General features: G+C 45.1%; 1 protein-coding gene across 3 annotated transcripts in view; it reads left to right on the top strand.

The window, feature by feature from the left end:
* Window positions 1-15,399, top strand: part of MAPK14 (mitogen-activated protein kinase 14) — a 74,507-nt gene extending 59,108 nt beyond the window's left edge. The window contains exons 9-12 of one of the 3 annotated variants that reach the window (XM_039235271.1): window positions 6,784-6,863; window positions 9,211-9,289; window positions 12,052-12,225; window positions 13,053-15,399. In XM_039235271.1, the coding sequence (XP_039091202.1) occupies window positions 6,784-6,863; window positions 9,211-9,289; window positions 12,052-12,225; window positions 13,053-13,120 (401 nt within the window). In that variant the 3' untranslated portion in view covers window positions 13,121-15,399. Of the gene's footprint in view, window positions 1-2,652; window positions 2,733-6,783; window positions 6,864-9,210; window positions 9,290-12,051; window positions 12,226-13,052 lie in introns of those variants that run through there. The other 2 variants (XM_039235270.1, XM_039235272.1) reach the window with 2 other exon arrangements.
* Window positions 15,400-27,053: the final 11,654 nt, after the last annotated feature.

Below are 27,053 nucleotides of genomic sequence, written 5' to 3'. Positions count from 1 at the left end.
GCTCATTGCTGTGGTGAGCCTCCATGATGAGTGGGAGTGGCACACCCTTCAGGTATGATGAGGTGAAGTTAGGGCAGTTAAGAAACTCAGCCCAGACTCTTGGGTCTTCCCTGAAAGGAGCATAAAACCTGAGTCCCATTTCAGTAGTCAGGAATCTCTTAAGTGAGAGTGCCAGTCTCAACGGCTCTATTTCGTGAGATTAATTTTGAAGCATATATTCTAAAACTACCTGCTTGAGAGTTGAAGTAGTCTAGTTGGTTTTCACATATGATATACTTTGTGTTGTGGGAGAGCTACTCAGTTACATTTGTTCCTGAAGACATGAGGGGACTTAAGACTTGTAAACGGAATCATCTTAAATGGGCTAAGGGGATCATGTACTGAATTCTATTGTCGCATAGCTAATTTGATCATTTTAGAGCAAGACCATATTCATCCGTCCTCCTCTCTCTGTCCCCACATTAATGCATGCTTTAGTTTTTTTTTTTCTTGTCAGCACTTTGAACTAAAAACCAATACTGAAATTTTAACCTCCAGAACACATTGATTTTTGCCATTTGCAGACGACAAAGGTCTCTACTATATTTAATTTAGAAATGATTTCTGTGAGTGGACTTGTTTCGAATTTAAACTCATTTTCTCTAGAACACAAGTTGTTTGGGTCTAGGCTGGGGTTTGGCAAACCTTTGCTTAAAGAGCCAGATAGTAAATATTTTGGGGTTTGGGGACCATATGGTTTCTGTTGTAACTACTCCGTTCTGCTGTGTAGGGTGAAAGCACTTACAGACAGTACATAAACGAATGGGCATGGCTGTGTTACAATAAAACTTTATTTTTCAAAATAGGCAGCAGGCTGGGGTTTGCTAACTGCTGTCTAGAATGTTCTTCCATTTAAGCCAATTTCCTATCTTGGGCGGGGGGGGGGCAGGGAAGAGGAAGAACAGGGCAAGATGCCAGTGATGTTGCACAAGTAGTTCCTGTAACTTAGGCAACTGTGGTTTGCAGAGGCCATTATTTTAAGTTACACTGTATTACCTTTACATGTGTAATCATAAGCAGAGATCTTTTCTTCCATCCTCCTTTCCATCTTGCTCTACCTTCTCCTCAAAGATTTTGAGTGCCCACCATGGAGCAGATGGCAGGCTCAGCACTGGGGATAGATGGCAGTCAGGGTGGCCCCTGCCCTCGTGAAGCTACATACAGATCGGGAGAGGTGACTGACAGAAAGCAAATGAAATAGTTAGAGATTGATGTTTGCAAGCATTGTGCTGGGGTAGAGAATACAAGGAAGAGGGGCTTTCTCATTTAGAGGGTTGGGGGAGGCCTCTCTGAGGAAGTGCGCCCTGAGGCTGAGAAGGAGCTAATAGGCCCACGGCCTGACAGGATGTGTGCCAGGCACCAGAAGACCACTGTCTTCCCCTCCTTTCCCCCTGAATGGCAGTAGAGACGTGGATCAACTCACACTGTCGTAGAGAAGAGTAAGAGCATACTTCATATCATATTTTTTCTCTCCCCTCTTAACTTCCCTTTTTAGACAAGACTAAAAGCAATAAGAACGCATGAGAAGTTTCTGTCTTCTGGTTCATGTATGCACAGGCATTCCGAGCGTGCGTGGAAGAGTCGGCTACCGGAATAAGGGTCTGGACACTGTAACCTATTGTGTGGAGCCTCGGGGGGGTGTGAGACTTGTCACTGCGCCCGCCTGCAAGGCGGAAAGCTCTCTCCGGAAGAGCCCCAGATGCGACGGGCGTGTGGGGCCCTCTGCTGGCCACCCGTCACTCATAGCTCTCCCAGCCTGCTCCAGCCTCGCAGAGGGAGAGGGCCTGCAGAGGTCACCCACAAGTAGTGTCAGGCTGTGGGACACGCACAAGTGGTGTCAGGCTCTGGGGGAGTCACAGGCCCCTGTCCCGTTACAGTCTCCATGGGTCAGGCTCTGCGGGGAATATTCCCAGGTGGGCTTGGCCAGCCCCAGCCCCTGGGCTCTGCTGCTTTTTCTTTATTTTTCTTTATTTTTTTTACATTTATTTATTTTTTAGAGAGACAGAGTGTGAGCAGGGAAGGGGCAGAGAGAGGGGGAGACACAGAATGTGATGCAGGCTCCAGGCTCTGAGCTGTCAGCACAGAGCCCGATGCGGGGCTCGAACTCAGCAACTCCAGATCATGACCTGGAGCTGAAGTCCGACCCTTAACCGACTGAGCCGCCCAGGCGCCCCTCTGCTGCTCTTTCTGCACGAGTAGCACTCTGCTTACCAATGCCCTTCGCTCTGCCGGGCTCCCGATGCTTTGGTGGAAAGCGAGGAGGTTAAGTGCGACTGAGGGAAGCTTTTGCGCTGTCACCTGCCATCCTTGACCCAGCCGAAGTCGCTTCACCTTACTGACAGCTAATGTTGACAGATGCCCAGTATGAATATAAATGGGGTGGTGGTGGTGGTAGCGTTTTGAGTCTTTGCACAGGACAAACATGTTCTGCTTGAAGTGACCATCAGCGGAGCCCTGATCTAGATGAACTCACCATTTGGGTTTGGTTTGGGGTTTCCACTTTTCGTTATTGGGGTATTTTGTTTGTTTGTTTTGCTTTTGTTTGTTGTCGTTTGTGTTTTTTTTTTTTATTTTTATTTTGTCCCGACATTTTCCTTTATAGTCCACCATTAGATATTGATCAGTTGAAGCTCATTTTAAGACTCGTTGGAACCCCAGGGGCTGATCTTTTGAAGAAAATCTCCTCAGAGTCTGTGAGTTGATGCTTTGATTGTAATTATCTGCCCTGTTGGGAGCCTCTGCCACTTGCCTTCCATGTATTCTGTACCCGGGTGTGTTTGTAAGCACGTGTGCCCTTTTGTGCCGACTTTCAGGATGAGGGGTGTGTGTGTGTGTGTGTGTGTGTGTGTGTGTGTGCGTGCGCACACATCTGCTCACATGCATGTGTTTCGTTCTCTATTGGAGTATGTACTTAGATCACGAGAGCTTGTATTGGGCAGTCCTGTCGCAGTAAATGATTTGAGATTCTAACTCATTCCAAGAGATTAAGGGAAAATTTGTCTCAGTTATCAAGCCCGGACATCATTTTCCTCAGCAGTTTCATATAAACCTGAGCTCTTTTTACATTCTGGTTAGTGCTTGCTCTCAGAGCATGAGCCTCACCATGTGTTAGTCCAGCTTAATCACTACAAGAATGAAGTGTGCATTGTGTGCACGCTATTGCCTTTTTCCAGAAGTTCCTGCTTTTTATTGTTTTAAAGTTCTTTTTTTTTTAATTTTTTTAATGTTTTTATTTCTAGGAGAGAGAGAGAGAGAGAGACAGCATGAGCAGGGGAGGGTCAGAGAGAGAGGGAGTCACAGACTGAAACAGGCTCCAGGCTCTGAGCTGGCAGTCAGCACAGAGCCTGATGCGGGGCCCGAACCCACGAACCGCGAGATCATGACCTAAGCGAAAGTCGGACGCTTAACCGACTAAGCCACCCAGGCGCCCCGTGCTTTTTATTGTTTTAGAATCGACAACTCCTCCATCTTGTATAAGTGGTCTGTTTTCAGCAGGGCCATCTCTCCACCCTGTCTCCAGACCAGTCCTGATAACCTCACATCCACGAGAGTAGGCTTGTAAACCCTTCCCCCCACAGCCTGCCTTTGTAATTACAAGTCAAATAACCTGAGAAAGAGCTTTGGAACTAATGCTTTCCTGCCTCTAAGCAGGGATTTGGAGAGAAGCCGTGGGAATGTGACTCTGGCTTGCTTTGGCTCCGATTTCCTGCTGTTGGTCATTTTCTGGGGCCAGAGATGAGAAAGAAATCACGAAAGCTCAGCCTTTCTCCCTTTTCTCCTCTGTCTGCCGCCAGGCAGTTGACTAAAAGGGAAAAAGAGCTGTGGGGCCAAGCTCCAGTTGTGCCTTCCCGAATTCTCGTCCCAGCATTCCGACTAAAGGGGTCCCTTTGCCCAATTGGAAGGACTGCTGGGTAGCTGGAGGCAGGCTTGAGCAGGTGAGTTTGAATGGTTCATCATCTCCCTTATGACATAAAGAATACTGTCATCTGGTATGTTTCTGGCACATTCCTTGAAAAGACCATAAAATCCAGTGTATTTATGAATTTCCACTCTGAAGGATGTATGAGACTGTGCTCGCTCTGTCATTTTAGTTCATGTATTCATTTAAGAAGAAGAAGGAAAAGCACAGAAAAGCTGTGACTTGCTTGAGTCATGCACTGAGTCACTTGGCAGAGCTGAGCGTCAATTATCAGATGCTCTGATAACATCATCTCCAAACTGGAATCTCATGCAATGGCACACTGTTTTGAAAGTCATTGTCAGAGTTACTGACCACAGTGTCAACCCCAAGAAGTGTTTTCTTTTGCTTTATGAAGCTCAGAAGCTGTATAGAATGAATCAAAGCAGATATGAGATGATGCATAGTGAGGATGGTGCTTTATTGTTTCAAGTGCATTTGCTGAGACAACCCGGTGATAGAGAAAACATGGGGGCAAGGCAATGGGGTGGGGAGGAAGTTCAGTTTATTTACCAATAGTACTAATGAGACTAAGATAGTAAATTCATTCCCTGTCTGGGAAAGGCCATTAGCAGCTCCTCTCAGTCATGTCTCCCACCCCCAACCATCTGCCCTATAGGGGTAATATAGTATTTATCTATTATTAATCCATCATTTATTAAGAAAGAAAGAACATCAAGTGCCCAAACTAATAATGGGATCATCTTTGTCTTATGTGAAATAGGATATATCATACATTTAAACAGCTCTAGAGTAGGGCATGATAAAACGGAGTATCAGAATCTAGAATATACTCAAATAATATTGTATTAAGTATAGGGATAAGAAAGGTTTTTTTTTTTCCTACATGGTTTTGGTGAGTAGATAAAAGGGGTTTTAAACATTCAAAAGGGTAGAGAAGATTAATTTGATGTCAGTGATACTGCCAAGTACCAGTTTATTTTAAAAGCATATCATGTGTGGGATACATGACGTGTAAATGACAAAGCCAGGTGAGGAAAACTGTTTAAGGGTGTTAAAAATTAAAAGAAAAAGTCATTGGTGAAGGAATGTAATAAAAAAAGAAAGCCAATCGCTATTTTCATTGCTCCTGAAAAGTAGTGAGGTAGTGATGTCATCATTGATTTAGGAATTCAATCAATCAATAATAAGACGTTGTAAGAAAAGGCAGTACTGGCTGGGCTGATTGGGAACAAGTTGGGATGTGCTGGGAGAAAAGGAGATAAAGATGGGTCATGATGGATGGAAGAGGAGAGAGCTTTTTGGTTATTGACCCAGCACCTAGAGTAATCAGTGAAAGAACAAAACATCATATTAAAAAAACAAAAGCCCTTTCACCGACTCACAGTTTTCTCTAGAAATCTATTCTTCCTAACCTCCGGACAGGAAGGGGGTATAAGAACCTATTTGATTAAAGGAGACAAAAACAGAAAACAGGCCAAGTGTTACATTTCTTGGAGTGCAAAGTAATGTTTGTTATCTAGTTTGTTTAAAGGTAAATCTAAACTTAGTCGAGAGAATGTTCAAAGGGGTCCTGCCACCTTTGGAATCTGCTGGCCTGTGTCTTTGGGCCCATGTGAAACAGAGTGTGAGGGCAGAGTGTGTGGCCCCAGCCCTCTCCTAATGGCCGGCCTTACACATACATGTACTTAGTCACCTGACCCCTAGGGAATTGGAGTTCAGAGGATGAGTTAAGGTGAAGACTCACTAAAGGGAGCCACAGAGAAGTGTAATTACTTGGCCTGGCTGCTCACAGAAGATGGCCAGCTGCCAGGGGGAATGAAAAGTTTAAGGAGAAAGGGAATACAGAGCAATTTTTATTGGGTTGTGTTGATTTAAAAAAATTACCATCACTTCTCCTTTGGAGGCAGGGGAATTGTGTTAAAGCTGACAGGACAGCAAAAAAAGGCAGGTTGAGGGTACTGCCTCCGTGTGCGCACATCCGTACAGAAGACCCCGTGGTTCAGTCCCCAACAGATAACGGCAGGCAGGCTGTTTTACAGGCTCCCGCCCAGCTCTTTATGAAGTGGGGCCAGCCTGTCCACCTGTTAGAGACCTGTGTTAGAAAACCATCAGTGCCTGTGACTTCTGTTTGGTCCTTGCCATTGGCTTCTAACCTTCCCCCGTGTCTCCTATTTCTTCCTGTGTGTCTGTGTGTTTGTTATAACACACAAACTGTGTGTTTGTGGCATGTTATAAATACACCACAACTAATATCTTTGGGACTTGGCATTGCTTATCAGCTCACACACCCGGCCATGTCTTACATTTGGAGGGACGGGGCCTTGGAAAAGTACCAGAGTCTGTGCCACAAAAAATGTAACCTCTTCCTTGAATGGACATATTGACATTTTTATTTTGTCCAGAGCCGGATCAGAATTTTCTGCATCCTCTCCATTTGCAACCCCCCCCCCCCGCCCACGCCAACAGATTTTGGCCATCCTGTTGACAACAGTTCTCTGGCTGGCATCCTGGATCACGGGGCCATCTCTTTCCAGGGAACCTGAAATAGTTCATGTGAGAGATGATGCTAAAATGAAAGAAAAGCAGTTTTTCTTATCTGCATGGCCAGTCACTGGCTGCGTGTCTAATAACTCTCATGCCATTCATAGAAGCGCGCCTTAACACGCAGCCTTGGGCTCTGGCCAGGGTGGAAGAGGATGAATGGGGAGTGGGTTTTTCTTTTGTTTGGGGGTGGCTTTTTTGGCCTTCTTAAAAACTTGAGTTGAAAGTTATTTTTTTTTTGCACTGTATGTTTAAACAATGCCCTTGACTAGGCATCTAAGATATTAACCAGCTTCAGCAGATTATGCGTCTGACGGGGACCCCCCCTGCTTATCTCATTAACAGGATGCCAAGCCATGAGGTGAGAACAAACAGACTGTGTAGGGATATCCAAGTCAGGAGGCCACATTTTGTTTTATTGCCACTGTATAATCAACACAGTTTTTAATGTCACTGAGTGCTCTTGCATGTGCCTTGATACTGATGACTGCCTATGTGCCGTTGCAAAATGTTGACACTGGGATAAAACATCACCCAATCCTATGGATTGAGAATATAACTTATAGGCTTGTAAATAGAACATGATATTACTTCTGTATTTGGGTTGAATTTAGTGCTTAAGAGACCGTTATGATTTCCTAGTTAGGGTATGTTAGCACCTGATGGCTTTAGGCTGGAAGTGTATTTAAATGAGGACCATTAGGAGGCTCTCTTATTCATCAATTTTTATAATGACCCAAAGAGGATTCTTCCTTTAAAGAAAAAAAATCTATAATATATCCAACACTAATAACTTCTATATTTAAAAGAAAATATACAAATAATATGGAATAAATATGAACACTGATAAGGTGTCTTCTTTACCAGTTCTTACTACTTAATCTAATGCTAGTTTTTCTTTTATCAGAGATGATTGGGGCACTTATTTCTAAGGCGCCATTAATGCTCTTGGGAGTCAGATTGGCATAACAGAGGCCCTTCCCAGCAGCTCTGTTTCTATTTCAGCTATATTTCAGTTTTGAAATTCACCTTTTTTCTTCTTTTAATCTTATAAGAGAAATGACCGTTCTCTGCATGAGACAGGTATTCTTACCTCTGTTTTCCCTTCATCCTTTTATCTTCATGCTCAAGAATGAAGGGATTACAGCCATGTGGACAGTCAATTCACAGAACTTTCTTTTCCAATTGGAAAGATTCTCAATGGCTCTTCACAGCAGACTTCTCCTACTTGCTCCACATACAATGACTAAGAAGGTGAAGTTGCCCTAGCAACCAGAACTTTTTCTAAAGCTTGTGTGTGTGTGTATTTACACACATATACAGCATACGTATGTACTTTTAGTGTGGAGCTTTGTTAAAACAGGAATTTTAAGGAAGTAGTTAAGATAGATTTTAAAAAGTTTTAGCTCAAATGGACTGATAGTGAGTGGGCTTTACTTTTAGAAACAGGGACGGTCATAGACCTAGTTTAATACCTAATATCGGAAGCACATATTTATGAGTTACATTTGTATTTATATGATTATTCTCAAGACCAGTTTTTGGTTTTGCCTTGGTAGAGCATCAGTCCTGTATAATATTTGGTGCCCTAAGTTCCTTAGGGTGAAGTTCAGAATTTGTGAAGATGAAACACCATTAGGGAATGAGAGCGAACTTTCTAAAGGCAACAGATGGCATTTAGTGTCTATTGAGCCATCACTCTGAACCAAGCACTGTGCTGAGGAAGTGCTGGCTTGTTATCTCTAATCCTCACTGCAGCCCGGTGAGGTCAGCATTGTTAATCTCATTTTACAGAAGAAGAACTCAAGACTTAAAGAAAATAAGTAACTTACCCAAAGTGATAAACTCAAGATTCAAACTCAAGCCTGTTCTGCCATAACGACCAAACAAATAGCAACTCTACTGGTAATATAAATGTTGTTTGTGTCAGAATTTTAGTTGGAAGCTCTTTCATGAACTTTATCGTACTTGAGTATCACAAGGACTGTATGTTACAGGCAAGCCAAATACTAATATCTAATACTAATATTTTGCAGTTAGTTGAGGACTAGCCCAAAAAGATGTACCTTCTAAGTGGTAGGGGAAAGATTTCCGCACAAGCCATGTAACTTATAACCCACTCTTGTTTGTTACTCTTATTAACTAGTGTTTTTTAAATGTGCTCAAGACTCTTAGAATAATATACTAAGCTTATGTTTACTTTTGTGTTACCTCGATGACTTTGTTAGCAAGGTTCGACATGAATATCCTTTTTATGTACCAAGAGCACCTACTGAGATCAGCACCATCAACAGAGTGCTAGTCCTAGACTTTCCTTAGGAGCACCAATCCCTGTACTAATTTTAGCTTTCTAGGAAGGCTGTTTCAGAAAGGGGAACTTCTTAGATATCCTGGCCTTTTTTTTTTTTTTTTTAACTTCTGACCCTTTGATCAGAAAGCTATTAAAAGGGAACTTAATTGCCTAGCATTCTCATTCACTCATTCAAATGTAACTGAGAGAGATAGCCAGAATAAACCAAGGCGATGATCATACCTAAGGAAGTTCAGATGATAGTAAAAGAGAAGTCTTTAGTTGAATATCAAAGACAGTCATAAACCCCAAAGCTAGCAGATTTTGTCTGGTCACACTTGTTCCTTGGCAGGACTGAGACTCTGGAAGCAGTAACATTATTGAACAAAGCCATTTTGAAAACCTTTTATTTTTACAGGCAAGAAACTACATTCAGTCTTTGACCCAGATGCCGAAAATGAACTTTGCAAATGTATTTATTGGTGCCAATCCCTTGGGTAAGTTGATCATATCCTCATCTCAAGGCTATTGAATTGTTTATGCCATAAACTAGGGATTTGAAGAAGAGTTTTTCCTTTTGATTAAATAGGGTGCCATTGGGGTGCTTCGGTGGCTCTGTCGGTTAGGTGTCCAACTTCAGCTCAAGTCATGATCTCACAGTTTGTGAGTTCAAGCCCCACATTGGGCTTTGTGCTGACAGCATAGAGCCTGCTTTGGATCATCTGCCTCTCCCCCACTCGTGTGCGTATGTGCATGCTCTCTCAAAAATAAATGAAACATTAAAAAATGGGGGGGGGTTGCTTTATTCCTTAAAGCTGGGGCTAATACACGCTTCAGATGGCCCCTTAAAGTGTCATTGCCTGAGGCTCTAATTCCCTGATTCAACAATTGTGTAGTGGACAGTGCTCTTTAATGGCAGACACAGAAAAATCAGACCAGGGCCTTCCTACAACAGGGAGGGGGCAATGCTATGATAATAGTATAATTAACCTCTCTTTTCTGAAGAGTGTGGGATATGTGTATGATTATACATGTTCCATATGTAAGATTGTAGTAGGTTTTAAAATCTCTCAGAGGGTCCTACTCTCTTTAAGGGTCCCAGCAGCTGTGCTGGGGGGCTGATCATCGTGATGCCCTCTTCAGAAGTCGTAATGAAGGCTGAGTCGCTTTGCCTTTTTAAGTACTTCTTCCGTAGTGATTGTTGAGAGTGATTTCAGTGTTACTGTGTTCATTCTTACAATAGCAGAGATGCTCACATTTTTCGAGAAGTGGGGCAGGTTGGGGTGAGTCTTTGTCAGCCTTGGAGATTATAAGTGTGCCAGACCTCAGCTGGGCCACTGTCACATCCAAAAATGAGTCCCCAAACTCATCAGGGGTATACAGAATTCTGTGCGGTCGGTTTAGGTTTGCATCTGCCCTGGTACGCTCCCGATGGCTTTGTATGCCTTATTTGAGCTGTATTTAGTTCAAGGATCTGTGAGAACCTCTCTTTGAGTCGTAAATATTCTAAAGATGTTGGGAAATTATGTTGACTGCTGGTAGCTTTCTTGTCTGTCATTCTATTCTGAATGGATTTTCATCATATCAGTTCATGTTTCAGACCTGGCAGTGCTCACTGTTTGACTTCCTCTTAGCCAACTCAAAGAGACTTGTTAATTCACTTTTCTAGAGAAGCGGGGAGGTCTGTGTGTGCCCCAGCAGTTTATTTAGGTCACGTCCATCCTTCCCTGGAATCATGACATTTAAATAGTCTCAAAAGAACTGGATACCACCTAGCAATACAGACTGCAAATGAGTTGAATGGAGGCTCTGGGCCATCTGGTGCTCAGCCCTGCAGTTGTCGGGATTCAAACATGTCTGATAGCTCACTGCCAAACAGTGATGTCATACGGAGTTTCTTCTTGCAGACAGAACATGGTGTTACTGACCACGAACTTTGTGCCCAGCATATTAACTGAGCAGGGTTACACCAAAGATGTAAATAGGGACAGCTGTATTTTGTCAGTCACTGACATCATGTTTAACTGTCATTCTTAAAACGTGAATTAAAACTTAAATTGCCCTTGAATGTAGTGTGCGTATTTGTATCCATCAAGATCTTAGAGGAATCTTTTTCTTACCCCCGCCTTATTCTTCATCAAGGTATTGGTTATTAGGACATGGTTCTTTTCACCCTAGGAAATTTGATCAAATGCAGTGGGTGACCCTTAATTGGATCTTGGTTTGAACAAACTAGGTATAAAAGACAACTTTGGTATACTTGGAGAAGTGTTAACATAAACTAGATTTTAGATGATATTTGAGAATTAGCTGTTTGTCAGATATGATAGTTTTGTGACTATATAGAAAGATGTCTTTATGCTGAAATATTTAGGGGTAAAGTACCATGCCTATCAATTTATTTTAAAATGGTCTAGCAGAAAACACAGTTAAATAGATCGAGATAGATAATGTTTTTTGTTTTTTGTTTTTAATTTTTTAAATGTTTATTTTTGAGAGAGATGGAGAGAGAGACACACAGCGTGAGCAGGGAGAGAGGCAGAGAGAGAGGGAGACACAGAATCTGAAGCAGGCTCCAGGCTCTGAGCTGTCAGCGCTGAGCCCGACATGGGGCTCGAACTCACAGACTGCGAGATCATGATCTGAGATGAAGTCGAATGCTTAACCGACAGCCCTAGATAATGTTAATTGTTGGGTATGGATGGTGGTGGGCATATGAGTATTCACTGTACTATTATTTTGTACACTGAGATTTTTCATAGTGAAAATTTTATTTCCTTTATCCAAATACCATGTCTCACCCACACAGCCATGTAAAACCCTCAATTTGTTCATTGTTTGAAGATCTGTTTAATGAATATTCATTGCCTTATGTTAGTAAATAAACAGTGCAGGCGGACAAAACAAAACAAAAAGCAGGCTGCTTACCTTTTCCTGATTGCTTTGGTTATAGGCTTTCATTTTGACGCAGTTTGACTACAGTGGTAGCAGTTTAACATTGGCATTCCACAAAAGCTTGTTGAAACAGAATCTCAGTTATTTTTAAAAATCGCTCTTTAGTACTGTATTCTTTAAAAGCACAGTACACACACACACACACAGAAGAAGGAGAGGATAATGTATCCTAGAGCAGACATTTGGGGGGAGAATTCCTTTGTTTATTATGAGAACTCAAAATTGTGTGTTTGCCTAATAAAGCATAATTTTTGGCTAACGTAATAAAAACTCTTTTTTTCCTTCCAATCCGTGGTATCGATAGCGGTCGACTTGCTGGAGAAGATGCTCGTATTGGACTCAGACAAGAGAATCACAGCGGCCCAAGCACTTGCACACGCCTACTTTGCTCAGTACCATGATCCTGATGATGAACCAGTGGCTGATCCTTACGATCAGTCCTTTGAGAGCAGGGACCTCCTTATAGATGAATGGAAAAGTAAGTCATAGGAGCAGCATGAACATCTGGTGTGAGAACTTAGGTTTAAAAATCTTTCTTAGGTGAGCCATGAACCAAAAGCTGTGGGAAAATAGAATTTCTGTTTATAACCAACTTATTAAAACTTGTCACTAGTGTCTTGGATGCAGAATGAATATGTCTGACAGCAACTATCTGCTGTAGATGATACTCTCTGGACCTTTGAAGTGCTTGTGTCTGATCTGATTTTGCACACAGCCCCTCACATCTGTATAGAGCGTTGAGGTTCTCAGAATCTACATTTATAACATCTCTCTGAGATAAGTAGGGAATAAGGTATTTTTATGGTTTTACAACTGATAGAACTATAGAATTGTCGTTTTACAATGGATGGACAGTTTTTATCTTGTCTGTAACCTTAGACCTAGTTAGGGACGCAGCCAGAAATGGAATCTATGTGTCTCCTCTATGTCCAGTCTCACATTCTTTCCGTAAAACACGCTTTCAGAACTCCAGTTAAATCCCCAAGCCAAAAATATCTGGTGCTGTAGCTTGTAGGAATGCTCTGTTATTCTTGAGCACCTTCTTCAGAGAACTTTAAAGAGGAGGTGCTGAGGAATGAAACAAATAAGTAAAAATAGTTCTTTCACGTGTATCATTGAACTGCTGTGTAATCACATGTTCCGTGAGGCTAGCGCACATAAGCCACGAGGCAGTTCTTTGAGGTAGCCTGTCAAACCACCACCCTGGACAGGGAGGAAGGATCTCGAGCTCTGAAATTAAAAGTGCTTGCCAGCCAAGAGAATAATCTAAACTTTCACATCCTACTTTTCCTTCCCAATTTCTAGGCCTGACCTACGATGAAGTCATCAGCTTCGTGCCACCACCCCTTGACCAAGAAGAGATGGAGTCCTGAGCACCTGGTTTCTGTTTGGTTGATCCCACTTCACTGTGAGGGGAAGGCCTTTTCGTGGGAACTCTCCAAATATCATTCAAGTGCCTCTTGTTGCTAAGATTTCCTCCATGGTGGAAGGGATGTGTGTGTATGTGTGTGTGTGTGTGTGTGTATGTATGTGTGCGCTCCTGTGTGTGTGCATGTGTGTGTCTGTCTTTGTGGGGAGGGTTAAGAGAATACTAGCAAACTATGATCACAGTGACTTTATGTGGAAAGTTCCAGAAGCTCTGTGGCAGTCACTGCTTGCTCTTTGTGAGAGCCAGCTCAGGCAGGTGAGAGCTGCCTCTGGTTAGGGTTTGTCAAAAGCCAAGTAAAATTTATTAAATGTCCCAGAACCCACTCATGCTTTTCCCATCTCTCCCGTGGGCCCCCGTTGCGTTGGGCAGTAGACTCGCCTGCATCCTCTAGTGGCACAGAGAGAGGGCTCACACTTTCTGGATGCTTTAGAAGCGTCCCTCAGCGACACGCGCAGCCAAAAAGGACCAACTGGCTTCTGTGCACTCGTCTGTGATTGACTTCGCTTAGTATGATTCTCAGAACTCAGCAGGTATGTCTGAAACTGTAAATATGCTCGTGCCTTAAAAGGAGAGAAGAAAGCGTAGGTAGTTCGAGAGCGTGGCAGGTGAAGTTCTGAGCCGGGCAAATAGGGTGTTGGGCGGCCACACGTGAACCCAGAGTAACCAGGGAGCCCCTGGAGGCATCGCGTGTGCATGTGTGAGCATGCGTGTGTGTGCTTCTCTCCCCTGCCCTCCCCACCGCGCCCCAGGTGCTGCCGTTTCTCTGCTCGCGCCACCTTCCGTGCGGAGGTCTCCCACGTATCAGCCCCAGCAGATAGAAGCCAGTTCTTGCTGTCCGTGTACTTCCTGTGTGCTCTTTATTCTCCGCGGAGTGATGATGTGTTCTGCACGTCTTACTATTTGAGCATGCGCTGCTGCTTGTCTTCTCTCCGGGCGGCCCTGGGGCCGGGCAGGTTTGTTTAGAGCCCACGCCGTCGCCTCGGCTGATGCCAGGGGCAGGTGACGTCACCCTCTCTCCAGTCCCAGTGCTATTTTGTGTTGAACACAATTGATACTCTAGGTGCTTTTGATGTGAAAATTATGAAGAAATGGAACAGATGGGTGGCCGGTATTTTCACTCTTGCCGTCTGCTTGTTGACAAACTGTTTATAGAGAACTGTCACGTGAAAGATCGGGGCTCTTCCCTGGAGTATCTCAGACTTAGAAAAACAAATTGTTCTCCTCACTCACTCCCAATAGCCAATGCTAAGAAATGCCGGAATTCAAAGTGAAAACTAAAAACTCATGGGGCCCAAAACTCCTTTTGCTATCTTTGTCTAAACAGGGTGAATAGAGAAGTAATGAGGTGTCTTCTCCGCCCTTCTTTGGGATTGGGTCTTCCTGGCAGCTTAACATTGAAATCTTGGTCTTGGTTTGGGGAGAAACAAATTTCGTTTCAGAATTTTGTATATTGCAGGAATCCTTTGAGAATGGGATTCCATTTGATGGGGAGAAAGGGCAAATTGTTCTAATATTTTGTATTTTCAACTTCACAAAGATGAAATGTCCCCAGGGGTAGAGAAGAGTCGCTTCCATCATTTTCTGAACTTCAGGCATCTTGTCCCACCTAAGGGCCCACGCATTTAAACCTTTTGCGGAATAAGAAAGCGCAAAGCCACGTCCACTGTTGGTGGCGTGGCAAAATCTTGTGTTTGGGACAAGGTGTATCCATCTCTATCACAGTGCCGTGGCGCGTGCCCTCTGGAGGGATGGGGAGCCCCCCCTGAGTCAGCTGGAGCGAGAAGGAGGGAGGCAGGCTTCCTCACCTGAGGTTCTCCCCCTCTTTAAAGGAAAATGGACGCAAAGGCCTCATCTCCTTTATGTGCAGTTCAAATCCTCACAGTCCACAGGAAGATGAATTTTATCAGCCGTGTCCGGTCATAAATGCTAGTGTGATTTCCCGCGGAAATACTGGTCTGGGTATTTTCTCATAAAGGTCTTTGCACATGTGATCGTGTATGTGTTAGGATGCTAACTATGCTCAGCCGGAGCCTGTGGAAGAGCTCCTTGGTTTCTGAGCATCAGGCTCCCATCTCCTGATTTCTCTGAACAGAAAGCAAAAGAGAGAATGAGGGAAACTGCTATTGTATTTGTATTCATGAACTTGGCTGTAATCATTTATGCCATATAGGATGTCCTACCGTAAATACCACTGGTTAAAATAAAGCCTATTTTTCAAAGTTAGCGAGTTTCTCAAATTTCTTATATCTTTATGTTGATTGGTTTTTATTCAGTGCACGATATGGCATCATATCAATGTTCTTTCAGTTGCGGCCTGGTTTATGCTTCTGATAGATCTCCATATTACTCCTAAAATTTAGAAAACACAGAGATCCTTAGTTGTACACTTTGTGGTGAAGCAGATCTGAGTCTTTGGTGGGGATGGGTAGAGCAAATAGCAAACGAGGTATATAATAACACAGCAGGCCCTGTATTACTACACTTGGGTGTCAGAGTGGCCCAGGACGGGGGTCCGCGTAGCCCACTAAAAGTGGTTTTTACATTGCTAAATGATTGAGATCAAAAGAACAGTATTTTTGTAGCGTGTGGAAAATAATGTAAAATTCAAATTTCAATGTCTATGAATAAAGTTTTATCAGAACACAGCCGCATGTTTGTTTATGTATTTTCTGGCTGCCCTTGTGCTACGATGACTAAGTTGAATAGCCGCCCGAAGAGACCACACAGCTTACAAGGTCTAAACCATTCGCCCTCTGGCCCTTTACAGAAAACGGTTGCCGACCCCTGGCCTAGGACCTCAGTCTCCTCATCTGTAAGATGAAGTTTGTTTACGTAGTTGTTTGGGTTCTTTTCGGCTTTGACATTCGAAGACAATCTGTAGAGAGTATATTTTTATGTGAAAATTGCCTGAGAGAAGGTTGCATGTGTACCTACGTATCTATATTGTTTATAGACTTTTAAGCAAATCTGTTTTACGACTCTTTTGTCTCATAACCCTCAACAATATTCCTCAAAACAACGGACTTGCAGCACAGGATTAAAGGTCCCCAAGATCCCGTGGCTGGTTTCAGGGCCTTTGTCCATGCGCTTCTTTCTCAGTGGCTTCGGAATGCTGACAGGTGTCCCAGGCCCATCGCTGAGGCCCAGCCTGCGATGATATCAAGAGCGTGCAGCCGGGTATTTTTCCTGTGGTGTCTGGTCCCGGGCTGGCAGCTGGGAATAGTGGCAGAAAGAAGGCAAACCGAGCACAGACTCTTTTCTTCGTCCTGTCCTCCTCCACTTCTTAAGAAGGTAAAAGGAAAGGGACCCAGCGGTCACTCGTGATATACAAGCCTCTGTAAGGACAGATGGTTGCAGGAAATATTTTGTCCCCGCCTACCAGGCACGAGCGCCGTGACTCAGCCTTCCTCCTCGACTTCTGAGTGGCCGGCCCTGCCTGGTACCTCAGGGACAACGAACACCAGAGAAAGTTCTCTGAAGTGAACCCACTGCAGATGAGGACCAGAGTCTCCTCGTATGCGGTGGCGATTGAGGAAAGAGGAAGTCTGTTTGGGACGATTGTGAAAACGGAACAAAACTCTGAAAGCATATTTATCATTTCAGATATGCTTTCGTAATTAACACAGGACAGAGTGTTTCTCAAGTGACACCGTCTTTAACGGCCTGCAGCATCCTTCCCATTTCGATTTTTGCAGCATAATCAGAGGGGGAATTTGGGCAAGAATATTCAAGGTCTTCCTCAGTTTTCCTAAGGACCTCAATCTTTTGATATTCCCCTTGTTCTTTTTTCTAAGTCTCTCTTGGTCACTTGATGACTTTTCTCTTTTTATTGTTGTCTGCTTGGAGTCTGCCCGATCCACATTTGTGAGATCTAAGTAGCTTTCTTGCATTATGTTATCAACTTTATCAAATCTACCATCTTTTGCAAGATTTACTTACTGCAATTAATCTGCTATATTTGTGTCATTGGTCATATGCTTGCAATGTAATTAGTCAGAGACTGACAGAAGACACTGGGTAGGAGAGACACTCTGGGTTCAGATGCTTATGAAGCAAAAAGGGACTAATTTTCTAAGTAGTCCGTTCGTTAGTTCAGTGTTGTGTGATGACCTTCACTTGGCTGTAAAATCTGATAGCTACGAGGACTTAGCTCCCAAATATGCAAATGAAGACCTTTTTTATTTATAATACGGACATATTTTAATATATGCTATGGACTTAGCCTTGACACTTCTCCCAAGTGCATGAATGAAAAAGTAAAAGGTCACTCGGGGTCCTGTTCTTTGTCATCGCAAAGTATTGACATTTCTGCCAATGAGGCCTTGAATAGCACAGCCATCTTACGGTGGAACACCTTATATCGAGACCTGGGTACATGTGCAGGATATATTAGGAGCGAGAGAAGGTAAGTGGCAAACTGTAGTATACCGACCCCCTTTTTTCTGATACAAAGATAGCATACTGCTAGGAAGGGCCTAGAGAAACACACTCTGGGCAGTGCGATTATAGGAGGCTCTAACTGTGTGCAATTTCTGTTGTGTTTTATGAAAACACACTGAATACTTTCGTGATCAGAAAACTTGGCAAAGAACTTTCGAGAAGAAAGACGTGTGTGTAAGAAAGAGAGAGATCCTGAGAACCATCCCCCAGTTTCAGCAGAACACCACCACCGCGCTCCTTTTTTGTAGCAGGATTCTGCCCCCTGCTGAGAGGGCTGGGTAGTTTCTTCCCTAGGAGAAGTGTGTATTTGAGGGATGTGAAGCAGGATTTTTCAGCTTTGGGCACTATTGGCATCTGGGGTCAGAGCGTTACTTGTAGAGGCAGACCTGTACATTGTAGGTTGTTAAGCAGCGTCTCTGACTTCCTCTCACAAGATCACGGTGGCATGCGTCTCCACTTCTCTCCCCCTTATGACAGCCAGAGATGTCTCCAGACATTGCCAAATGTCCCCTGGTACAAAATCGTCCCTGGTTGAGAACCACTGGTCTAATGCTGAGAAACCTCAGGGAACCTGACTGGCTCAGTCAGTAGAGCATGTGACTCTTTGATCTTGGGGCTGTGAGTTAAAGCCCCGCGTTAGGCTCTGTGCTGACAGCAAAGAGCCCCATGTGGGGCTTGAACCCATGAACCTGATCATCAGATCATGACCTGAGCTAAAGTTGGACACTTACCCAACTGAGCCCCCCAGGCCCCCAGGTGCCTCACAAAGACCCTTTTCTTGAAGAAATAATTGAAGGTCAACACCCGCTGACCTGTTCTCAAAGTAGGAATGGCTTTTTTAAAGACTGGAGTATATCTTTTTTGGAGAAAAGGATAGTTCACAAGAAAGTATGCTTGATACTGGATTAAGGCTATTCCATTTCTCAAAAAAAAGAAAACGGAAGTGGGTGTCGAGTGGATACAACTCTTCTTTGTTCAGAAGCTTTTTGGCCATTGCCCACAGCCAGAAAATGTATTAATTAAACTGGGGTATGACTGCAAGATTTTCTTAGGCAGGTGGGGGGGTTACAGTGGAAAGCAATACTGGGTTTTGAAGCCACAAATCTCAGGTTCAAATCTGGGCTCAAGCTTTGTCAGGAATGTGATGCTGGCGTAATAGTTTTTAGTTTTCAGGTGATTGTGAAGATTTGTAAGTGAAATAAACCTCTGTGCCCAGTATGCTGAGGACACTCAAGATACTGGTTACTTTGCATCTCACTTGAACTGACTTTGGGCATTGAAGCTATTCTATTAGAGTGAGGGTAGGAGTGTCCTCCTTACAGTGTGAGCTTTTTTTTTTTAATGTTTTATTTTTGAGGTGAGGGGAGGGAGACACAGAATGCGAAGCAGGCTCCAAGCTCTGAGCTTTCAGCACAGAGCCCAACACGGGGCTCGAATCTACAAACCGCGAGATCATGACATGAGCCAAAGCCAGTGCTTAACTGACTGAGCCACCCAGGCGCCGCTACGGTGTGAGCCCCTGAAGCCACCTGGGAAGAGACCTCTGTGGACGAAATAGTCTAGGGCCTACCTCCAGGGTGGTTTCTGGGAAACTCCTATTATTGAGGCCAGAGGCTGTGGGTGGAGTACCCGTTGCCTACGGGACACTGTTGCACTGCAGACCTTCTTGAGGAGTTCAGTTTAGAGAATGTGTGTTCTGTAGAAGTCATTAAGCGATTAAATGAGGAAGTAACAAGTCCAGTTTTGCAATGAGGAAAATATGGGTACACCATCACCTTTGGAGTGCTGTTTGATGGGGGCCACAAAGAAGATGTAAAATCACAGGCTCAGCCTGGCCCCTTGGTGAAGAACAGTGGCTCTCAACTCTTTATCAGATCCAACATGGTTTTGCATAACTAATATTTTGAAACATTCTTATGATTCTGAAGTGAAATTCATAGATAACGTACATACACGATTTCAAAGCAGATAGAATGATCTTAATATAAATGATGGATACAGAAAAAAGATAGACTTCAATGTGTGAATGCTCAAGCCTAACCACATAAAAGACATACTGAAGCAGGGGCGCCTGGGGGGCTCAGTCAGTTAAGCATCTGACTTAGGCTCAGGTCATGATCTCGCACCTCATGAGTTTGAGCCCCGCATTGGGCTCTGTACTTAACAGCATGGAGCCTGGAACCTGCTTTAGATTATGTGTCTCCTTCTCTCTCTCTGCCCTTCCCCTGCTTGCACTCTGTTTCTCTCTCTCAAAAATAAAATTAAATTTAAAAGAATGAATGAATGAATGAATGAATAAATAAATAAATAAATAAATGACATGCTGAAGCAGTTAGGTACTTGCTCCTAAACACAGAATTGTGTTGAATGTGACCACTGTGTCAGGTTGTCTTGGCAGCTCAAATACTATGATGGACTGCCATCAGTCATGTGACTTTCTGAAGTTGGGGAACAACTGTTTGTAAAATTTCAAATGAATAAGTAGAATCTTTTTTAATTTTAATTTTTTTTAATGTTTATTTTTGAGAGAGAGACAACGTGAACAGGGGAGGAGCAGAGGGAGAGAGGAAGATAGAATCTGAATCAGGCTCCAGCCTCTCAGCTGTCAGCACAGAGCCCAGTGCGGGGCTTGAACTCACAAACTGTGAGATCATGACCTGAGCCGAAGTCGGACGCTTAACCGACCAAGCTGCCCAGGTGCCCCTAATCTGTTTTTATATACTCAGTTGTGATCCTGGAAATTTTAAGTATATACGCAAAAAAGAAAAAACAAAGAGCCTGTGTTTTATACATAAAGTTCAAGTTACAGTCTAGGGTCAGATAACCACAAATAGGTTTTTCCACCTACATGAATGTCCAGCAGGATGTATCTTGTCATAGGAAGCAATCCTTGTTGAGAATCTCACTCTGCATGATGCCTCCTCCTATCAAAAAGCCCTGGTCATTGCAACAACCAAAAATGACTCCACGACTTCCAAAGTTCACCCTTTGAGAACGGCTGACATAGAAATGACTCAAGGGCTGGAGAGCCTTAAGCAATAAAACCTCCACATGGAAGAACAAGTCTGACTTCCTTATTCTCCTCTTTCGTTCCCCTCCTTCCCTACTAAAAAGTAGTTATTGACCCCCACCGTATGCTAAGCAATTGATATCCCTACTTGGGTTTTCTCTACAAATCAGGTCTCAGATCCTCATCCTGAGTCACATGACTGCCGAGGCTGGAATCAAAAATCAAAAATCACCATGAAAGGACTCTTAGCTCCACAGTTTTGCAGCATTGACATTAGGCATGCCCCTCCTGGTTTCCAAAAGAAAATAAAAAACTGTATTCCTTCTGCATGGTTTCCCTAAGGACTTGCTGGCTGTTTCTGGCCAAGGAGGGAAGGAGTGAAAAGGACACCAGTGTCCACGGCTGCCACAGCTGGGCACTTGGTGCCTCGCCTTACTCAGGGCACACTGGGCATCGCCCAGCCCCCTCTCCCTTGCCTCTTGCTCACCTGGGATGGAAAGGTATGTTCAGCGCTCAGCAGAGAAGTGGGCCTGGGTACAGGCTGCAAGCAGCCACCTCTGCCCCCCTGCCCTCCTTCAGCTTTCTGTCACTTCTCCCTCGCCCGCTGTGGCAGTGCTCTGCAGGAACAGTGCCACTGTGTGTTTTAGCCTTGTCTCTTCTGGTCTCTGTGCACGGCGTGCCCTCTGTGTAGAACCCCCTGTCTCGTTCCTCACTCCTCCAGGCCAGCCATCCATACCACTCCCTCCGCAAACCTTCCCTGGCCACCCCCCAGCCTGGATCAGCGGTCCCTCCTGCGTGCCGCTTGTGCTTGTCTGCATTGACCTGCGGTGGCACTAGCTGTGTTTTGTCACACTGCTTTGTCATGGCCTGATGTTTGTGTCGCGGGCTCTAGAGCAAAAACATGCAAAGGTTAAGGACACAGGCTCTGGAAACAGTCTGCATGGGTCCAAATCCCAGTCCCTCTATCTCCGAGTGGTACAATCTTTAGCACTTCATCTTTACTTCATCTTTCTGAACCTGCCTCCAAGGGTTGTTGTGAGGATAAAATGAGTTAAGGCACGTTAAGTGCTCAATGGAATACATTCAATGCTCAGTAAATGTTAGTTCAGGGCTGTATGTCCTCAAGGGCACAGGCCATCTTGTTTGCAACTATGTCCCATCATCACCTAGCATGGTGTCTGACATGCAACAGGCAGCCGATCTTTATTGACTGAGTCAGTGAATGACTATCATCTTTGAATCTCTTGCAAATCATCTTGTCCTCTGCTTCCTGTTTGTATAAGCAACAGTCTATAAGAGCAAAGACCATCAAAAGAAAGATACCAAAAATGTACAGATTACCTGCCCTAAGAAACGGTGCTGTGTGGAAGTTTCCAGTTCAAGAACGGACAACTTTTAAGACAATGGAACTCTGATTCTCTGGGTTACATCTTGCTGTATAATTCGAGTTGGAGGTACAGCAGTTTAATGAAGTGGAACAAGAATCAAAAGATTATTGAAGGTGGCTGATGGCCATGATCCAGATACTTCCTATGGTTTCCGCATCCATCTGCCACCTTCAGATGAAAACATCAGGGAAAAAGAAGGGGAAACTGGAAGTCCTTATATCTTGCCCCCTCGTTCAATTTCATAAGTATCTGCTGGGTAACTTCTATGCGCCAGAAATTGGGAACATGGGAAAAGCTAAAAGAGCGGTGCCTTCTCGAAGTTGACATGCTAATGGGGAAGAAGATCATCACAAACAATGACTGTACCACTCCCCTGGGACCCCAAGAACAGAACTTCCGAGGGCTCATTGCTGGGGGGCATTTCTGGGCCAGGTGCACCTTTGTTCCACCTTCCTGGCACCCAGCTGACACAGTGGGGTTTTTTTCACGGGCGTCCTAGGCCTGTGTGTCCTTGACCTGATTAGCTGGCTCCCCTTGGCAGGGCTGCCAGTGTAGTCATCTGTTTCCGGCTGTGTCATCATCCGCTGCCATTACACGAAGACCCATTTCCCCCTGGCCATTGCTCAGGGATGACACAGCTGATGGTTGGGGCCCTGTACCGAAAACCCACACCCACAGCTCTGTCCAGCGACGGAGGCAGTGACTACCTGATAATGACTGCTGACAAATGCTTGTGGTGAGGAGCGTTCCCATCTGGAGGTGTTCTGCCACTGCTGAGTCCCACCTGCTCCCTAGTTAGGGAACACCCCAGCGCACCCAGCCTCTCCCCAGCCTCCAGTCACGTGACCCCTCCAGGTGTGTCTGTAACTTCCACCAAGCTTACTGGTCAAAGCACTTACCACATTTCTTTTTCTAACTACTATTATTTTGTCATGACACAAAACGTGTTTATTGTTGAAACTTTTTAATTTTTTTAAGTTTATGTATTTATTTTTTAATGTGAGAGGGAGAGAAAATCCCAAGCAGGCTCCATGCCATCAGCGAGGAGCCCGATGTGGGGCTCAATCCCATGAACTGTGAGATCATGACTTGAGCTGAAATCAAGAGTCAGTCACTTCACCGACTGAGCCACCCAGGCACCCCCGTGGAAAAAATTTTTAAATGCACCTAGGTAACATCTGTTATCCCACTTCCCAGAAATAACAGCTGTTGACAGTATGGTTTAACTTCTAGAAGATTTTCTAAACCTGTAAAAATATTTAATAACTTCTATGGAGATGGATGCATGTATATTCAGTCATCTGAGTCAGTAAATGGCACAGAGACAGCTGGACAGTTACTTTCCTCCATTAGCTATACTCACTTCCAGAGACATCAAAGATTTAAATGGAGAAGGGCTTTCGAAGCACATGTCACAAAACCCAGAAATCATAAGGGAAAAGGCTAACGAATTCGACTACACCGAGACTATAAGTAAAACTTCCACACGTTGGAAGAAGTTCAGCAGGATTTAGCAAGGGCAGAGGCTGCATTTACTTTATAACTGCATTCTGCTTCTAGGTCATCGTTCTGGAGAAACTTCCCCCCTGGGCTCAAGGAAATGAACACGGGGGCCTCTTCACTCAGCATGATTTGAAAAAAACAAAAATCAAAAAGCCGCGGGCGCCTGTCTGGCTCTGTCTGTGGAGCGTGTGACTCTTGATCTCAGGGTTCTGAGTTCGAGACCCACGTTGGGTGTAGAGATTGCTTAAAAATAAAAAATCTTTTAAAAAGAAAAGAAAAAAATCTGGAGCAAACCTCAAAGTCCATCAATAGGAGAACAGGAAAATAAGCAGGAGTGTGTTCCTACACAAAATCCTACACAGCAGCGAAGGAATGTACTCGAAGGACTCTCTGCCCCCTCTTGAAAGTTTTGTCTATGTCCCAGGGACATGTGGCAGTGTTCGGAGGCCTTTCTGGTTATCACAATTCGGGGGTGAGGGGTGAGCTGCTGGCGTCTAGTGGGTAGAGGCCAGGGCTGCTGCTGTGATGTGCTGGACGGGGTGCCCCCCTCAACCAAAAGAATGACCAGGCCCCAAGAGTCGCTGGTCTGAGGCTGAGAAATCTTTTTTTTTTTTTTTAATTTTTTAATTTATTTCTAGGAGAGAGAGAGAGAGACAGCATGAGCAGGGGAGGGTCAGAAAGAGAGGGAGATACAGACTCTGAAATAGGCTCCAGGCTCTGAGCTGGCAGTCAGCACAGAGCCCGACGCGGGGCTCGAACCCATAAACCGCGAGATCATGACCTAAGCGAAAGTCAGACACTTAACCGACTAGCCACCCAGGTGCCCCTGAGGTTGAGAAATCTTGAGCTAATTGGAATCAACATGGGCAGACCTCTCCACCAGCCTTGAGTGAAGAAGGAAGTTGCAGCATGATCCAGTTTGATATTTTTACAGACACATATATAGCACAAGTAAAAAATCACATATGGGAATAATGCACACCCACTCTGTAAATCTGGAACAATCCGTCCAGGCATTTTTCCCCCCTTCCTTTTCCTTTTCTCTCGTGATGCTGGAAAGGTCTCTTTATTGATATAGATGATAAACACCAGTGATAAGGATGTGGCCCTTGTCTGTTTTATGTGGACTAAGTTGATAGCTGTGGAATTCTCAGGATAAAGGAGGGGCGCATTTCTCCCATCTTGATAACATTGTTCCACGGGTCTCTTAAAGGCTCAAACCAATTTACATTCCCACCTGCAGGTGACAGCATGTTCTCATTTCCTGTTCTGCTCTGCCTCCTTCAGGAGAGGATGAGTTTCTGAAGGACAGAGGCTGTGACATTTGTCCGTGGATCTTCAAGGTCCTGATAGGTGCTCAGTAAAATTCGGGTGAACGGATGACGGCTTTACGACACATGGCTAAGTAGGTTCGGAGGACAGAGAGAAATGAGACACACATAGCCTCAAGACAGTCAGTTTAGTTTTGTTTGAATGTTAACAGTTCAAGTCTAAGGGCCCACTGTGTCCTTCAGGAGTCAGAGGAGGGAGAACGCACTTGGCTAGGAGCCATCTGGCAAAGCCAGCCCCAGGAAGTGCTACTGAGCCAGCTCTTGAGGCATGAGGGTCCTCCCCATCCTTGGAAAGGCAGAGGATTGGCATTCCAGAAAGACAACAGCTCAGGCAGAGGTGTGGTGCCAGGGAGGAGTAAGGCGTGTCTATGAGGTATTGGGCTGGAGGTCATCTGTGCACCGATGCCGTGGATGATCCCATTAGCAAGAAAGGCAAGGCCCGGATGAGAGTGAGCTTTGTCCAACAGGCTAAGGACTTTTAAGTTTAAGGCAAAAGGGAGCTACCAGGGGTGGGGAATGTCGAGGAGGAAAGGCTGCTCTGGCCAGAAAGGCCAATCACAGCTGGGCTGCCAGTCACACCTGTGCTGGGTGGCCTGCCAGGCTGTACACACTGCCGGCGACAAAAGCCAGATCCTGCCCTGGGTGAGGGAGGGCGGCCTCACCGAAGTAGGGTGGGGAGGTCCCCGGAGGGCCTAGGAGGCACAGAGTGGCATGGTCCCAGGGCCCAGCGGACCAGCCGGTGGTTTGTGCCGAGTACCCCACCTATCCTTGATGCCGCATCTCCGCACGGGTTGACAGCCCTGGGGCCTGCTGGTTGTGGCTCTCGACAGCAGACGTTATGCACCTCTTCTCGACTCCCATGTTCAGCGACATCAAGCTGGTAGCTTGAATTTGGCCGTGGTTGGAAGTATTTACACCACAAATCAGTAAGCGCTCTGCATTGGGGCTCCCCCTCCCTTGCCCCCTCCATGCCAGTCTTCTAGCACACCACTGGCCATTTCCTTCTAGAAATAGGGAGATTCAGGGATTAGAGAGGGAGAAGGGCTCTGCTCCTTACTAGCTGTGTGACCTTGGGAGAGTCACTTTGCCTCTCTGTGCCTCATGTTTTTCATATATAAAATGGAGCGTATTATTCACACATCTCATAAGGTCCTTAAGGGGATTACATGAGTTACGTGTGGCTAAAGCTCTTGGAGAAATTTTTGGCAAGTAATTAGTACTCCATCGTTATTCGTTAAGTGTATAAACTAGAAAACTAAAGTACCCAGAGAGGCAGCACTGGGACCAGAGCCCAGACTTCTGCCATGGCGAATAGTCCTACTAGCCTTACCTGGCTCTCTCTGACCCGGACACGGGTTGTGGGTCTCCTGGGGATGACTCACGTGCCCTGGCGTTGGATGTTTACAGAGGAGGGGTGGAGCGGGTGGACCCAGTGGCCTCTGCCCTGGAAGGCCAGGTTGTTGAGATGGCCTCCCGGGTACACAGCCTCCTCTGCCTAAAGCAGGGCACACAGGCACCCAGGCAGGACGGTGACCCCGTTACCGCAGTTTGGCGGGTCATCGAGCGGGGACTGCCCCAGGCACGACGGTGAGTTCGACCGACCTGTTAGTTGCAAACAAAGAAGACAGAGTTGCACAGTTATCATAACAGCTTGTGTTGAAAGCCCCCACTCCACACCTGCCATTCAGTGACCATATGCCAGGTACTAGTCTAAGAACTTGGGATTCAGCAATGAGCAAAATCATCAGAACCCCTATTCCCGTAGACCCCGTGTCCTAGGGGAAGCCGACAGGTGATAGACAAGTGAATCGAAAGCTATAGAAGATCTTAAAGGAAAATGAGGCCAGGAAAGCAGGTGGGGCACGGCTTGCAACGGGGTCAACGAGGACACTCAGAGGAGGTGACATATGAGCAGTCCTGAAGGATGGGAGGGGCCAAACAGGCACCCAGAGTCTCATTAAATCCTCCTCCTCATCCTGGCTAAGTGGGTGTTGCTCTCCCATCTTCCTGATGAGGAAGCTCAGAGACACGCATTCATCCGCTGGAGGGCAAACAGCCTGTAAGTGTCGGTCCCAGATTCAAATCCAGCTCTGCCTCCTGGTCCTTGTCGACCCTCTTCTGGCTCCCAGGAGGATACCCAAAGACACTGCAGTCATCGCAAAGCCTGGGCGTGTGTGGTGCGGGGACGCCAGGGTCATGGGCTAG

Source organism: Hyaena hyaena, unplaced genomic scaffold, assembly GCF_003009895.1.
Source record: "Hyaena hyaena isolate Hyena2069 unplaced genomic scaffold, ASM300989v1 scaffold_96, whole genome shotgun sequence".
NCBI classification, from domain to species: Eukaryota; Metazoa; Chordata; class Mammalia; order Carnivora; family Hyaenidae; genus Hyaena; species Hyaena hyaena.
Note: the sequence above shows the minus strand (reverse complement) of the source record. Positions and strands in the feature narration are given on the sequence as shown.